The sequence below is a fragment of the Oncorhynchus mykiss genome, chromosome 11 (assembly GCF_057628025.1).
Source record: "Oncorhynchus mykiss isolate SJ-2025 chromosome 11, ASM5762802v1, whole genome shotgun sequence".
Lineage (NCBI taxonomy): Eukaryota > Metazoa > Chordata > Actinopteri > Salmoniformes > Salmonidae > Oncorhynchus > Oncorhynchus mykiss.
The window spans coordinates 82,837,347-82,851,861 of NC_143032.1; the positions used below are offsets into that span (position 1 = coordinate 82,837,347).

The following is a 14,515-nucleotide window of genomic DNA, read 5'->3' on the forward strand; positions in this document are numbered from 1 at the left end:
TACCCATTTTTCTCCCTAATTGCTAGTTTACAACCTTGTCTCATCGCTGCAACTCCTCAATGTTGTCAGGAGAGGCACAGGTCGAGACATACGTGCTCCGAAACATGACCTACCAAGCCACATACCAAGCCACTACCAAGCTATTTTTCCTAAAGTATTTATATTTACTTCGGACCTTGGAACCCCTCAACTGAAGCTAGCCAACGAACTACCGGCTTCAGCAAAACATTGCTAGCGGTCTTCAGCTAACCGGTCATCAGCTAACCTTTAGCTCGGAAAGCTCTCGCCAGTTCGAACAACGCGACTCTAACCAGAGCATAACGGACCTATTTATTATTTTATTTTATTTTTCATCCCCGGATTCCCATCGCAAACGGAACATTTTGAGCTCCTGGGCTACAATATCCAGACCCACGACCGGTCCATCGATGTCACTGCATGAAGAGGAATAAACAGATACCCCCATCGCGACGTCCCCAAAGGCTAACTCTCTAGCCCTTGCTATCTCCTTGCTTGCAAATTCGGCCTGCTAACTGCTAGCTTGTTTAGCCCGGTCCGCTAACTGCTACCGTGTTTAGCACCGTCTACTAACTGTTAGCTTGTTAGCACAGGCCTGCTAACCGTCTGAATCGCCGCGTCCCAAACACTCACTGAACCCATATTTACTTTCTATCCCTTTTCGATTTTTAATTTGTTTATACCTTCCGGTAACCTGCCTCACCCAATGTGATACGGAACCGCTATTATCTTTACATTTTTAGAACACACTCAAGAACCTCCAGAAGCTAACCAGCTAACTGGCTACAAGCTATTTGGTCATTGTTAGTTTTCTAACCTGGATAACACTCGCCAGTCCAGCTTCCCTGCCCCATCCACCGCTGCCCCTTGGACACTGATCACTTGGCTACATAGCTGATGCATGCTGGACTGTCCATTAATCACGGTAATTCATTCTGCTTGTTTATGTTTTATCTGTCGGCCCCAGCCGCACTTAGGCTCTGTGTGTAGTTAACCCGACCCTCTCTGCCTAATCAATCGCCATTCTACCTGCTGTTGTTGTGCTAGCTGATTAGCTGTTGTCTCACCTACTGTTTTAGCTAGCTCTCCCAATTCAACACCTGTGATTACTGTATGCCTCGCTGTATGTCTTTCTCAAATGTCAATATGCCTTGTATACTGTTGTGCAGGTTAGTTATCATTGTTTTAGTTTACAATGGAGCCCCTAGTTCCACTCTTTATACCCCTGTTACCTCCTTTGTCCCACCCCCCACACATGCGGTGACCTCACCCATTACAACCAGCATGTCCAGAGATACAACCTCTCTCATCATCACCCAGTGCCTGGGCTTACCTCCGCTGTACCCGCACCCCACCATACCCCTGTTTGCGCATTATGCCCTGAATATATTCTACCATGCCCAGAAACCTGCTCCTCTTATTCTCTGTCCCCAACGCCCTAGGCGACCAGTTTTGATAGCCTTCAGCCGCACCCTCATACTACTCCTTCTCTGTTCCGCGGGTGATGTGGAGGTAAACCCAGGCCCTGCATGTCCCCAGGCACCCTCATTTGTTGACTTCTGTGATCGAAAAAGCCTTGGTTTCATGCATGTCAACATCAGAAGCCTCCTCCCTAAGTTTGTCTTACTCACTGCTCTAGCACACTCTGCTAACCCTGATGTCCTTGCCGTGTCTGAATCCTGGCTCAGGAAGGCCACCAAAAATTCTGAGATTTCCATACCCAACTATAACATCTTCCGTCAAGATAGAACTGCCAAAGGAGGAGGAGTTGCAGTCTACTGCAGAGATAGCCTGCAAAGTAATGTCATACTTTCCAGGTCCATACCCAAACAGTTCGAACTACTAATTTTGAAAATTACTCTCTCCAGAAATAAGTCTCTCACTGTTGCCGCCTGCTACCGACCCCCCTCAGCTCCCAGCTGTGCCCTGGACACCATTTGTGAATTGATCGCCCCCCATCTAGCTTCAGAGTTTGTTCTGTTAGGTGACCTAAACTGGGATATGCTTAACACCCCGGCAGTCCTACAATCTAAGCTAGATGCCCTCAATCTCACTCAAATCATCAAGGAACCCACCAGGTACAACCCTAACTCTGTAAACAAGGGCACCCTCATTGACGTCATCCTGACCAACTGGCCCTCCAAATACACCTCCGCTGTCTTCAACCAGGATCTCAGCGATCACTGCCTCATTGCCTGTATCCGCTATGGAGCCGCAGTCAAACGACCACCCCTCATCACTGTCAAACGCTCCCTAAAACACTTCTGTGAGCAGGCCTTTCTAATCGACCTGGCCCGGGTATCCTGGAAGGACATTGACCTCATCCCGTCAGTTGAGGATGCCTGGTCTTTCTTTAAAAGTAACTTCCTCACCATTTTAGATAAGCATGCTCCGTTCAAAAAATGCAGAACTAAGAACAGATATAGCCCCTGGTTCACTCCAGACCTGACTGCCCTCGACCAGCACAAAAACATCCTGTGGCGGACTGCACTAACATCGAACAGTCCCCGCGATATGCAACTGTTCAGGGAAGTCAGGAACCAATACACACAGTCAGTCAGGAAAGCTAAAGCCAACTTCTTCAGGCAGAAGTTTGCATCCTGTAGCTCCAACTCCAAAAAGTTCTGGGACACTGTGAAGTCCATGGAGAACAAGAGCACCTCCTCCCAGCTGCCCACTGCACTGAGGCTAGGTAACACGGTCACCACCGATAAATCCATGATTATCGAAAACTTCAACAAGCATTTCTCAACGGCTGGCCATGCCTTCCGCCTGGCTACTCCAACCTCGTCCAACAGCTCCCCCCCCGCAGCTACTCGCCCAAGCCTCTCCAGGTTCTCCTTTACCCAAATCCAGATAGCAGATGTTCTGAAAGAGCTGCAAAACCTGGACCCGTACAAATCAGCTGGGCTTGACAATCTGGACCCTCTATTCCTGAAACTATCCGCCGCCATTGTCGCAACCCCTATTACCAGCCTGTTCAACCTCTCTTTCATATCGTCTGAGATCCCCAAGGATTGGAAAGCTGCCGCAGTCATCCCCCTCTTCAAAGGGGGCGACACCCTGGACCCAAACTGTTACAGACCAATATCCATCCTGCCCTGCCTATCTAAGGTCTTCGAAAGCCAAGTCAACAAACAGATCACTGACCATCTTGAATCCCACCGTACCTTCTCCGCTGTGCAATCTGGTTTCCGAGCCGGTCACGGGTGTACCTCAGCCACGCTCAAGGTACTAAACGATATCATAACCGCCATCGATAAAAGACAGTACTGTGCAGCCGTCTTCATAGACCTTGCCAAGGCTTTCGACTCTGTCAATCACCGTATTCTTATCGGCAGACTCAGTAGCCTCGGTTTTTCGGATGACTGCCTTGCCTGGTTCACCAATTACTTTGCAGACAGAGTTCAGTGTGTCAAATCGGAGGGCATGCTGTCCGGTCCTCTGGCAGTCTCTATGGGGGTGCCACAGGGTTCAATTCTCGGGCCGACTCTTTTCTCTGTATATATCAATGATGTTTCTCATGCTGCGGGCGATTCCCTGATCCACCTCTACGCAGACGACACCATTCTATATACTTCCGGCCCGTCCTTGGACACTGTGCTATCTAACCTCCAAACGAGCTTCAATGCCATACAGCACTCCTTCCGTGGCCTCCAACTGCTCTTAAACGCTAGTAAAACCAAATGCATGCTTTTCAACCGTTCGCTGCCTGCACCCGCACGCCTGACCAGCATCACCACCCTGGATGGTTCCGACCTTGAATATGTGGACATCTATAAGTACCTAGGTGTCTGGCTAGACTCTAAACTCTCCTTCCAGACCCATATCAAACATCTCCAATCGAAAATCAAATCAAGAGTCGGCTTTCTATTCCGCAACAAAGCCTCCTTCACTCACGCCGCCAAACTTACCCTAGTAAAACTGACTATCCTACCGATCCTCGACTTCGGCGATGTCATCTACAAAATTGCTTCCAACACTCTACTCAGCAAACTGGATGCAGTTTATCACAGTGCCATCCGTTTTGTCACTAAAGCACCTTATACCACCCACCACTGCGACTTGTATGCTCTAGTCGGCTGGCCCTCGCTACATATTCGTCGCCAGACCCACTGGCTCCAGGTCATCTACAAGTCCATGCTAGGTAAAGCTCCGCCTTATCTCAGTTCACTGGTTACGATGGCAACACCCATCCGTAGCACGCGCTCCAGCAGGTGTATCTCACTGATCATCCCTAAAGCCAACACCTCATTTGGCCGCCTTTCGTTCCAGTTCTCTGCTGCCTGTGATTGGAACGAATTGCAAAAATCGCTGAAGTTGGAGACTTTTATCTCCCTCACCAACTTCAAACATCTGCTATCTGAGCAGCTAACCGATCGCTGCAGCTGTACATAGTCTATTGGTAAATAGCCCACCCATTTTCACCTACCTCATCCCCATACTGTTTTTATTTATTTATTTTTCTGCTCTTTTGCACACCAATATCTCTATCTCTACCTTTACATAACCATCTGATCATTTATCACTCCAGTGTTAATCTGCATAATTGTAATTATTTGCCTACCTTCTCATGCCTTTTGCACACAATGTATATATAGACTCCCCTTTTTTCTACTGTGTTATTGACTTGTTAATTGTTTACTCCATGTGTAACTCTGTGTTGTCTGTTCACACTGCTATGCCTTATCTTGGCCAGGTCGCAGTTGCAAATGAGAACTTGTTCTCAACTAGCCTACCTGGTTAAATAAAGGTGAAATAAAAATAAAATAAAACATACTTCTTAAAACACTGCCCGCTTAACCCGGAAGTCAGCTGTACCAACTTTTTTGAGGAAACACTGTTCAACTGATGACCGAAGTCAGCTTGCATGCGCCCGGCTCGCCACAAGGAGTCACTAGAGCGTGATGAGCCAAGTAAAAGCCCCCTGGCCAACCCTACCTTAAACCGGACGGCGCTTGTCCAATTGTGGGCTGCCAATGGGGCTCCTGGTCACGTGGATTGAACCACAGGATATAGTGCGACCTCAACACTACGATGCTGAGCCACTCGGGGCAAAAGTTATTTTAAAGGCACAATCTGTTGTTACAAGATTTGCTTATATGGCCAATTCAACCCTGATTGATAGTTACATTCTCCAGGTATCCTAACCCCTTACCCAGGTATCCTAACCCCTTACCCAGGTATCCTAACCCCTTACCCAGGTATCCTAACCCAGGTATCCTAACCCCTTACTCAGGTATCCTAACCCCTTACCCAGGTATCCTAACCCCTTACCCAGGTATCCTAACCCCTTACCCAGGTATCCTAACCCCTTACCCGGGTATCCTAACCCCTTACTCAGGTATCCTAACCCCTTACTCAGGTATCCTAACCCCTTACCCAGGTATCCTAACCCCTTACCCAGGTATCCTAACCCCTTACCCAGGTATCCTAACCCCTTACCCAGGTATCCTAACCCCTTACCCAGGTATCCTAACCCCTTACCCAGGTATCCTAACCCCTTACCCAGGTATCCTAACCCCTTACCCAGGTATCCTAACCCCTTACCCAGGTATCCTAACCCCTTACCCAGGTATCCTAACCCCTTACCCAGGTATCCTAACCCCTTACCCAGGTATCCTAACCCCTTACCCAGGTATCCAATGACAGCTGCTCCTATGGTGCGTGCTGGACCGTTGAGGTGACCGGCCGCGTTGTGGATCAGCTTGACCGGAGTGGCATTCTCATGAGACGACACAGCCAACTGAGGAGAGGGGAGAGAAGGGGGAGAGGGGTGGAGGGGATGGGGAGAGGAGAGAAGGGGGAGAGGGGAGGAGGATAGAGGGGGAGAGGAGAGGGGGAGAGAAGAGGGGGAGAGAAGGGGGAGAGGGGAGGAGGAGAGGGGAAGAGGAGAGGGGGAGAGGAGAGGGGGAGAGGAGGGGGAGAGGAGAGGGGGAGAGGAGGAGAGAAGGGGGAGAGAAGGGGGAGAGAAGGGGGAGAGAAGGGGGAGAGGGGGAGAGGAGAGGGGGAGAGGAGGAGAGAAGGGGAGAGGAGAGGGGGAGAGGAGAGGGGGAGAGGAGGAGAGGAGAGTGTTACAGGTGAGGGGGAGATAACATTGTGTTACAGGGGGGAGATAACATTGTGTTACAGGTTTGGGTGGAGGTGGGGTGTCCCTTACCCAGGATACCTGGGCCATAGTACATACAGGACCGTAGTACATACAGTACCGTAGTAGGCCTTGCTGTCCAGGTTGTGTGTGTGTGTGTGTGTGTGTGTGTGTGTGTGTGTGTGTGTGTGTGTACGTTAGCGATGCTAACCTGTTTAGCGATGGCCTTGCTGTCCAGCTTGTGTGTGTGTGTGTGTACGTTAGCGATGCTAACCTGTTTAGCGATGGCCTTGCTGTCCAGCTTGTGTGTGTGTGTGTGTGTGTGTGTGTACGTTAGCGATGCTAACCTGTTTAGCGATGGCCTTGCTGTCCAGCTTGTGTGTGTGTGTGTGTGTGTGTGTGCGTGCGCGTACGTTAGCGATGCTAACCTGTTTAGCGATGGCCTTGCTGTCCAGCTTGTTGTAGACCTTGCGTATCTTGGCCACGGTGAGGGCAGAGACAGAGAGGGCGTACAGGCTGAAAGATACCTTCTCCTCTGGGACCAGGGCGACTGGACATGAAGGCTCTCCAGTCTTAGAGTCTTTACCTGAAGAGGAGAGAGACACCGCGGTTCCTCATACAACAACAGACAGTTGTTACTCATAGTGAACAGCCTGGAAGCTGTGTAGTTTGCTTACCACTCAATATGTGTGTGTTCTCTGTGTGTGTGTGTTCTCTGTGTGTGTTCTCTGTGTGTGTGTGTGTGTTCTCTCGCTCTCTCTCTGTGTGTGTGGGTGTGTTCTCTCGCGCTCTCTGTGTGTGTGTTCTTTGTGTGTGTGTGTGTGTATGTGTGTGTCTGTGTGTGTGTGTGTTCTCCTCTCTACTCTCGTCCCGTGTGGCTCAGATGGCGGAGCATGACACTTGCAACGTCAGGGTTGTCGGTTTGATTCCCACAGGGGGGGGGGGGGGGGGGGGGGGGGTATATGTGAAAATATGTCTCTCTGCTAAAGGACTCAAACGTAAACATAAAACAAACTCACAGAGCAGGTAGACGGCCTGAAAGCTGCCTGTGTAGTTGGGACCGAGCTCGTACACCGCCGCGACGCTGGCGGCAGGAAGCCCCTCCTCCAGGAAGTGTGTGGGCCCCAGGCGCCACACCAGATTGGACAGCTGTCTCTGGGCAGGGGGCGTGCCTATGTAGCTGTACACGGTGCTGACCACAGGAGGGTTGGTGCTCCCGGAACCACCTGGAGAACTGTGGATGTAGTGGAGCTGGAGAGGAGAGAGAATCGACCGCTGTTAAAACAGGTTCATGTCTAATGATACGCTGTTGTTAAACATAAACCATATCTTTATGTACCTTCACCTGGTGGTGGGGGGCGGGGGGGGTAATGTTTAATATAGGTAGAGTCTTCAAGCCACTCACACACACAGAGAACACACACACACACACACAGAGAACACACACACACGCACACAGAGAGAACACACACACACGCACACAGAGAGAACACACACACACGCACACAGAGAGAACACACACACACGCACACAGAGAGAACACACACACACACGCACAGAGAGAACACACACACACGCACAGAGAGAACACACACACACACACACACAGAGAGAACACACACACACACACAGAGAGAACACACACACACACACACAGAGAGAACACACACACACACACACAGAGAGAACACACACACACACACACAGAGAGAACACACACACACACACACACACACACACACACACACACACACACACACACACACACACACACACACACAGAGAACACACACACACCCCCTACCTTGGTGGTTTGGAACAGCTGCCCGTCGATGTACAGCGTGGCCATGCTGTTTTTCAACATGCCTTTACTCATGACTAACAGCAGGTGGTGCCACTGACCCTCTCCGATCAGCTCTCCGCAGCGGAACCTGGCGCAGCACGGCAGAACCTCGAAGAACGAAGACTCCTCGCTGAAATCATCCACTGTTGGGGGGTGGGGGGGGCATAGTAATGTTAACATAAATGTTGTAAAAATGTTTTTTCATATGGGTTTGAAAACAGGGCTGGGTCTTGAGGATTTTGGGGGCACACGGCTGACTGGTTGACCACCGTTCTGTGACATGACATACTAGAAAAGACAACATGTCACTAGTCGGCTGGTAAGTTAGCCACAATTTAGTACTAGCCTTGGGCTAGCTTCATTTCCATCCCTGATGAGAGGAGGGAGAGAGGAGGGAGAGAGGAGGGGGAGAGGAGGGGGAGAGGAGGGGTAGTGGAGGTATAGAGGATGGGTAGAGGAGGGGGAGAGGAGGGGTAGTGGAGGTATAGAGGATGGGTAGAGGAGGGGGAGAGGATGGGTAGAGGATGGGTAGAGGAGGGAGAGAGGAGGGAGAGAGGATAGGTAGAGGACGGGGAGAGGAGGGGTAGAGGAGGGGGAGAGGATGGGGAGAGGAGGGAGAGAGGAGGGGGAGAGGAGGGGGAGAGGAGGGAGAGAGGAGGGAGAGAGGAGGGGGAGAGAAGGGGGAGAGGAGGGGGAGAGGAGGGAGAGAGGAGGGAGAGAGGAGGGAGAGAGGAGGGGGAGAGGAGGGGGAGAGGAGGGGTAGTGGAGGGGTAGTGGAGGTATAGAGGATGGGTAGAGGAGGGGGAGAGGAGGGGGAGAGGAGGGGTAGTGGAGGTATAGAGGATGGGTAGAGGAGGGGGAGAGGATGGGTAGAGGATGGGTAGAGGAGGGAGAGAGGAGGGAGAGAGGATAGGTAGAGGACGGGGAGAGGAGGGGTAGAGGAGGGGGAGAGGAGGGGTAGTGGAGGTATAGAGGATGGGTAGAGGAGGGGGAGAGGAGGGGTAGTGGAGGTATAGAGGATGGGTAGAGGAGGGGGAGAGGATGGGTAGAGGATGGGGAGAGGAGGGGTAGTGGAGGTATAGAGGATGGGTAGAGGAGGGGGAGAGGAGGGGGAGAGGATGGGTAGAGGATGGGTAGAGGATGGGTAGAGGATGGGTAGAGGAGGGAGAGAGGATAGGTAGAGGACGGGGAGAGGAGGGGTAGAGGAGGGGGAGAGGAGGGGTAGTGGAGGTATAGAGGATGGGTAGAGGAGGGGGAGAGGATGGGTAGAGGATGGGTAGAGGAGGGAGAGAGGAGGGAGAGAGGAGGGGTAGAGGACGGGGAGAGGAGGGGTAGAGGAGGGAGAGAAGACGGGTAGAGGAGGGGGAGAGGATGAGTAGAGGAGGGGTAGAAGAGGGGTAGAAGAGGGAGAGAGGAGGGGTATAGGAGGGAGAGAGGAGGGGTAGAGGATGAGTAGAGGAGGGAGGTTGAACGGGTAGAGGGGGAGAGGAGGGAGAGCGGGAGAAGACACCTCACTGAAGTCATCTACTGTGGAAGAGGGAAGGATGCTGTTCCAAGGTTCACATGACAAAACATCAGTGTTTACCGTAGGGGGTTGAGAGATTGGGTAGGAAGTCATTCACTGTGAAAGGAAAAGACAATGTTGTGTGAACGTTGTAAAAACATTGTGTATTTGTGGTATAAGGGTTGGGTACGTGTGGTAGAGGGAGGACAGTATTGGTTTGCAGCGTTGAGAGCAGCGCTAGAATGAACCAGTGTGTGTGGATGTTTATTCACTAAATTATTTACAGAGACTGTGTGAATTATGTAGAGATGTTAATCTGGGGAAGGGAGTGATTCCAGTACGAGATTATTCATCAGGTTTTACAAACCTCTAAACCAGGTTAACCAGGAACAATATTTCAGTTTGGGTAAAGGGTGTGAGTGCACGTGTACACCTGTATGTATGAGTGTGTTTTCCTGCGTCCTTGTGTGTGTGTGCGTTCGTGCGTGTGTGTACCATAGCTCTGCAGCAGCTCCTCCTTGGTGGACACCGTCAGGGACCGGTCCTTAGCAGACAGAACCACGGCCAGACAGATATAGTGTTGTTCTGAGGATGTGGCCCGTCGGACCACCGTCAGCAGACGGACAGGGTGGGTGTGGGGGGCAGAGCTGAACCTCTCCACACAGAACCACGTAGAGTAGCTTAGACCAGACGGAGGGGGGAACAGACGCTCTCCTACACGGAGGGAGGGAGAGAGGGAGAGAGCTGGTTAAATTAATGAGCTAATGATAACATGAGGATGAGAATTAATGAGCCTTCATACATGAGGATGAGAGAGACATAGGAGAGGAGAGAGGGAGAGGAAAGAGGGAGAGGAGAGAGGCGTGTGGGAGAAGAGAGAGAGGAGAGAGGATAGGAGAGAGAGGGGCAAGAGAGAGAGGAGAGAGAGGGGCGAGAGGGAGAAGAGAGAGTGGTGAGAGGGAGAGGAGAGAGAGGGGCGAGAGGGAGAGGAGAGAGAGGATAGGAGAGAGAAGAGAGAGGGGGCGAGAGGGAGAAGAGAGCGAGGGATGAGAGGGAGAGGTGAGAGAGGCGAGAGGGAAAGGAGAGAGAGGATAGGAGAGAGAAGAGAGAGAGGGGCGAGAGGGAGAAGAGAGAGTGATGAGAGGGAGAGGAGAGAGAGGGATGAGAGGGAGAGGAGAGAGAGAGAAAGAATAGGAGAGAGAGGAGAGAGAGAGGGGAGAGAGAGGGATGAGAGGGAGATGAGAGAGGGGCGAGAGGGAGAAGAGAGAGAGAGAAAGAATAGGAGAGAGGGGAGAGAGAGAGGGGTGAGGGAGAGGAGAGAGAGGGGTGAGAGGGAAGAGAGAGGGGTGAGAGGGAAGAGAGAGGAGTGAGACGGAGAGGAGAGAGGGATGAGAGGGAGAGGAGGCTGAGCTGTGTATATCCTCTGGATGTCTGCTTTAGCGTCTGGGTCTGTACATCAATAATGATGTATTATTATTTGTTTAGGTCCACGGAGTATATAATCGGGACAACCGGGGCCTGGTTGGGTTAACGGGCAGACTGGGTTAACGGGCAGACTGGGTTAACGGGCAGACTGGGAGGAACCAGACTGGTTCGATGAATGAAGTTGCCCTGATGACGTCATACTACTACACTGAACAAACAAATATAAACGACAACGTGCAAATATGTAAACAACGTTATCGAGTTACAGTTCATATAAGGAAATCATTCACTATAAATAAATAAATTAGGCCCTAATCTATGGATTTCACATGACTGGGAATACAGATATGCATCTGTTGGTCACAGAAAGGTAGCGGCGTGGATCAGAAAACCAGTCAGTATCTGGTGTGACCATTTGCCTCATTCAGCGTGACACATCTCCTTCACATAGAGTTGATCAGGCTGATGGTTGTGGCCTGTGGAATGTTGTCCCACTCCTCCTCAATGGCTGTGCGAAGTTGCTGGATATTGGCGGGAACTGGAACACGCTGTCGTACACGTCGATCCAGAGCATCCCAAACATGCTCAATGGGTGACATGTCTGGTGAGTATGCAGGCCATGATATTTTAATTTGGAAACTAAATCAAATCCAATTGTATTTGTCACATGTACGAAATGCAACAAGTGTAGACCTTACAAATAGTCCATGTGGCTGTTTGATCAGTTGTTCAGCAGTCTTATGGCTTGGGGGTAGAAGCTGTTAAGGAGCCTTTTCAACCAAGACTTGGGGCTCCGGTACCGCTTGCCGGAAGGGGGCAGCGAGAACAGTCTATGAGACTTGGGTGACTTGAGTCTTTGACCCTTTTTAGGGCCTTCCTCTGACACCGCCTGGTACAGAGGACCTGAATGGCAGGAAGCTTGGCCCCAGTGATGTACTGGACCATACGCACACTACCCTCTGTAGTGCCTTACGGTTGGATGCCAAGCAGTTGCCATACCAGGCAGTGATGCAACCGGTCAGGATGCTCTCGATGGTGCAGCTGTATAACTTTTTGAGAATCTGGGGACCCATGTCAAATCTTTCCAGACTCCTGAGGGGGAAAAAAACATTGTTGGGCCCTCTTCACGACTGTCCTGGTGTGTTTGGACCATGATAGTTTGTTGGAACCAAGGAACTTGAAACTCTCCTCCCTATAGGATGTCTCATCGTTGTCGGTGATCAGGACTACCACCTTTGTATCATCTGCAAACTTAATGATGGTGTTGGAGTCGTGCCTGGCCACGCAGTTGTGGGTGAACAGGGAGTACAGGAGGGGACTGAGCATGCACCCCTGATGGACCCCAGTGTTGAGGATCAGCGTGGCAGATGTGTTGCTACCAACCCTCACCACCTGGGGGCGGCCCGTCAGGAAGTCCAGGATCCAGTTGCAGAGGAAGGTGTTTAGTCCCAGGGTCCTTAGCTTAGTGATGAGCTTTGTGTGCACTATGGTGTTGAACGCTGAGCTGTAGTCAATGAATAGCATTCTCATAGGTGTTCCTTTTGTCCAGGTGAGAAAGGGCAGTGTGGAGTGCGATTGAGATTGCGTCATCTGTGGATCTGCTGGGGTGGTAAATTAATTGGAGTGGGTCTAGGGTTTCCGGGATGATGGTGTTGATGTGAGCCATGACCAGCCTTTCAAAGCACTTCATGGCTACAGACGTGAGTGATATGGGGCGGTAGTCATTCAGGCAGGTTACCTTCGATTTATTGGGCACAGGGGCCGGTCTGCTTGAAACATGTAGGTATTACAGGCTGAGGTTAAAAATATCAGTGAAGACACTTGCCAGTTAGTCTGTGCATGCTCCGAGTACACGTCCTGATAATTCATCTGGCCCTGCGGCCTTGTGAATGTTGACCTGTTTAAAGGTCTTGCTCACATCGGCTACGGAGAGCGTGATCACACAGTCGTTCGGGACAGCTGGTGCTCTCATGCATGCTTCAGTGTTGCTTTCCTTGAAGTGAGCATTAAAGGCATTTAGCCTGTCTGGTAGGCTCACATCACTTGGCAGCTCGTGTTTGGGTTTCCCTTTGTATGCGATGCAGACGTTGTGTATGTGTGTCGTGATACTATGATTTGGGTTGGAGGCTAGCTTGGAGATGGTAGTCTAAGATTAGGCTTGTTGTGATACTGACCACTAATAGCGTTGTAGTAATAATGACCTGCTCCAATCCTATTGACCAGAGGAGAGGACATGAGAGGAGAAAGGAGGAAGAGGGAGGAGGAGGCTAGCAAGGGGATGAAGACTAGGCTAAGTTTAGCATGTTGTCATAGTGACCTGCTAGCTAGGGATGTAACCTAGGCTAAGTTTAGGTTGTAGTAATATTGACCTGCTAGCTAGAGGATGTAACCTAGGCTACGTTTAGGTTGTAGTAATATTGACCTGCTAGCTAGAGGATGTAACCTAGGCTACGTTTAGGTTGTAGTAATATTGACCTGCTAGCTAGGGGATGTAACCTAGGCTACGTTTAGGTTGTAGTAATATTGACCTGCTAGCTAGAGGATGTAACCTAGGCTACGTTTAGGTTGTAGTAATATTGACCTGCTAGCTAGGGGATGTAACCTAGGCTACGTTTAGGTTGTAGTGACACTGACCTGCTCCAATCCCAGAGACCACGGCTCCATCGCTGACTCCTCCTGTGTTGGCATTGTTAGAGGGAGCGTTGTGAGGAGCCAGGCTTGGCTGGAACAGACACCTAGAGACAGGAGAAACGTACAGTACATGAAATGACTAAATCTAATATAATCTGATACACAGTACACTGAGGGTAAAAAACATTAAGAATACTAATTTGCCCTCAAAACAGGCCGTCATTGTAAATAAGAATTTGTTCTGAACTGGCTTGCCTAGTTAAATAAGGGTTAAATAAAATAAATAAATAAAAAACAGCCTCAATTGGTCGGGGACATGGACTCTACAAGGTGTTGAAATCGTTCCACAGGGATCCCGGGCCATGTTGACTCCAATGCTTCCCACAGTTGTGTCGAGTTGGCTGGATGACCATTCTTGATACACACGGGAAACTGTTGAGTGTGGAAAACTCAGCAGTGTTGCAGTTCTTCACACAAACCGGTGCGCCTGGCACCTTCTACCATACCACGTTCAAGGACATCTTTTGTCTTGCCCATTCACCCTCTGAACGGCACACATACACAATCCATGTTTCAATTGCCTCTAGGCTTAAAAAGTCATTCTTTAAACATGTCTCCTCCCCTTCATCTACACTGATTGATGTGGATTTAACAAGTGACATCAATAAGGGATCATAGCTTTCACCTGGACTCACCTGGTCAGCCTATGTCAAGGAAAGGGCAGGCGTACTTAATGTTTTGTCCACTCAGTGTAATATATAATCTAGAGGGAGCATTATGAAGGGGCCAGACTGGGCAGGAACAGACACCTAGAGATATAATCTAGAGGGAGCATTATGAAGGGGCCAGACTGGGCAGGAACAGACACCTAGAGATATAATCTAGAGGGAGCATTATGAAGGGGCCAGACTTGGCAGGAACAGACACCTAGAGATATAATCTAGAGGGAGCATTATGAAGGGGCCAGACTGGGCAGGAACAGACACCTAGAGATATAATCTAGAGG

At 50.4% G+C, this 14,515-nt stretch overlaps 1 protein-coding gene across 2 annotated transcripts in view; it reads right to left on the bottom strand.

The window, feature by feature from the left end:
• Positions 1–14,515, bottom strand: part of wdfy3 (WD repeat and FYVE domain containing 3) — a 247,936-nt gene that overhangs the window by 101,166 nt on the left and 132,255 nt on the right. For both annotated transcript variants that reach the window (XM_090191254.1, XM_090191253.1), the window contains exons 21-26: positions 13,513–13,613; positions 9,949–10,167; positions 7,911–8,092; positions 7,126–7,357; positions 6,535–6,692; positions 5,653–5,764 (exon numbers count right to left, since the gene is read on the bottom strand). In XM_090191254.1, the coding sequence (XP_090047380.1) occupies positions 5,653–5,764; positions 6,535–6,692; positions 7,126–7,357; positions 7,911–8,092; positions 9,949–10,167; positions 13,513–13,613 (1,004 nt within the window). The remainder of the gene's footprint in view (positions 1–5,652; positions 5,765–6,534; positions 6,693–7,125; positions 7,358–7,910; positions 8,093–9,948; positions 10,168–13,512; positions 13,614–14,515) is intronic.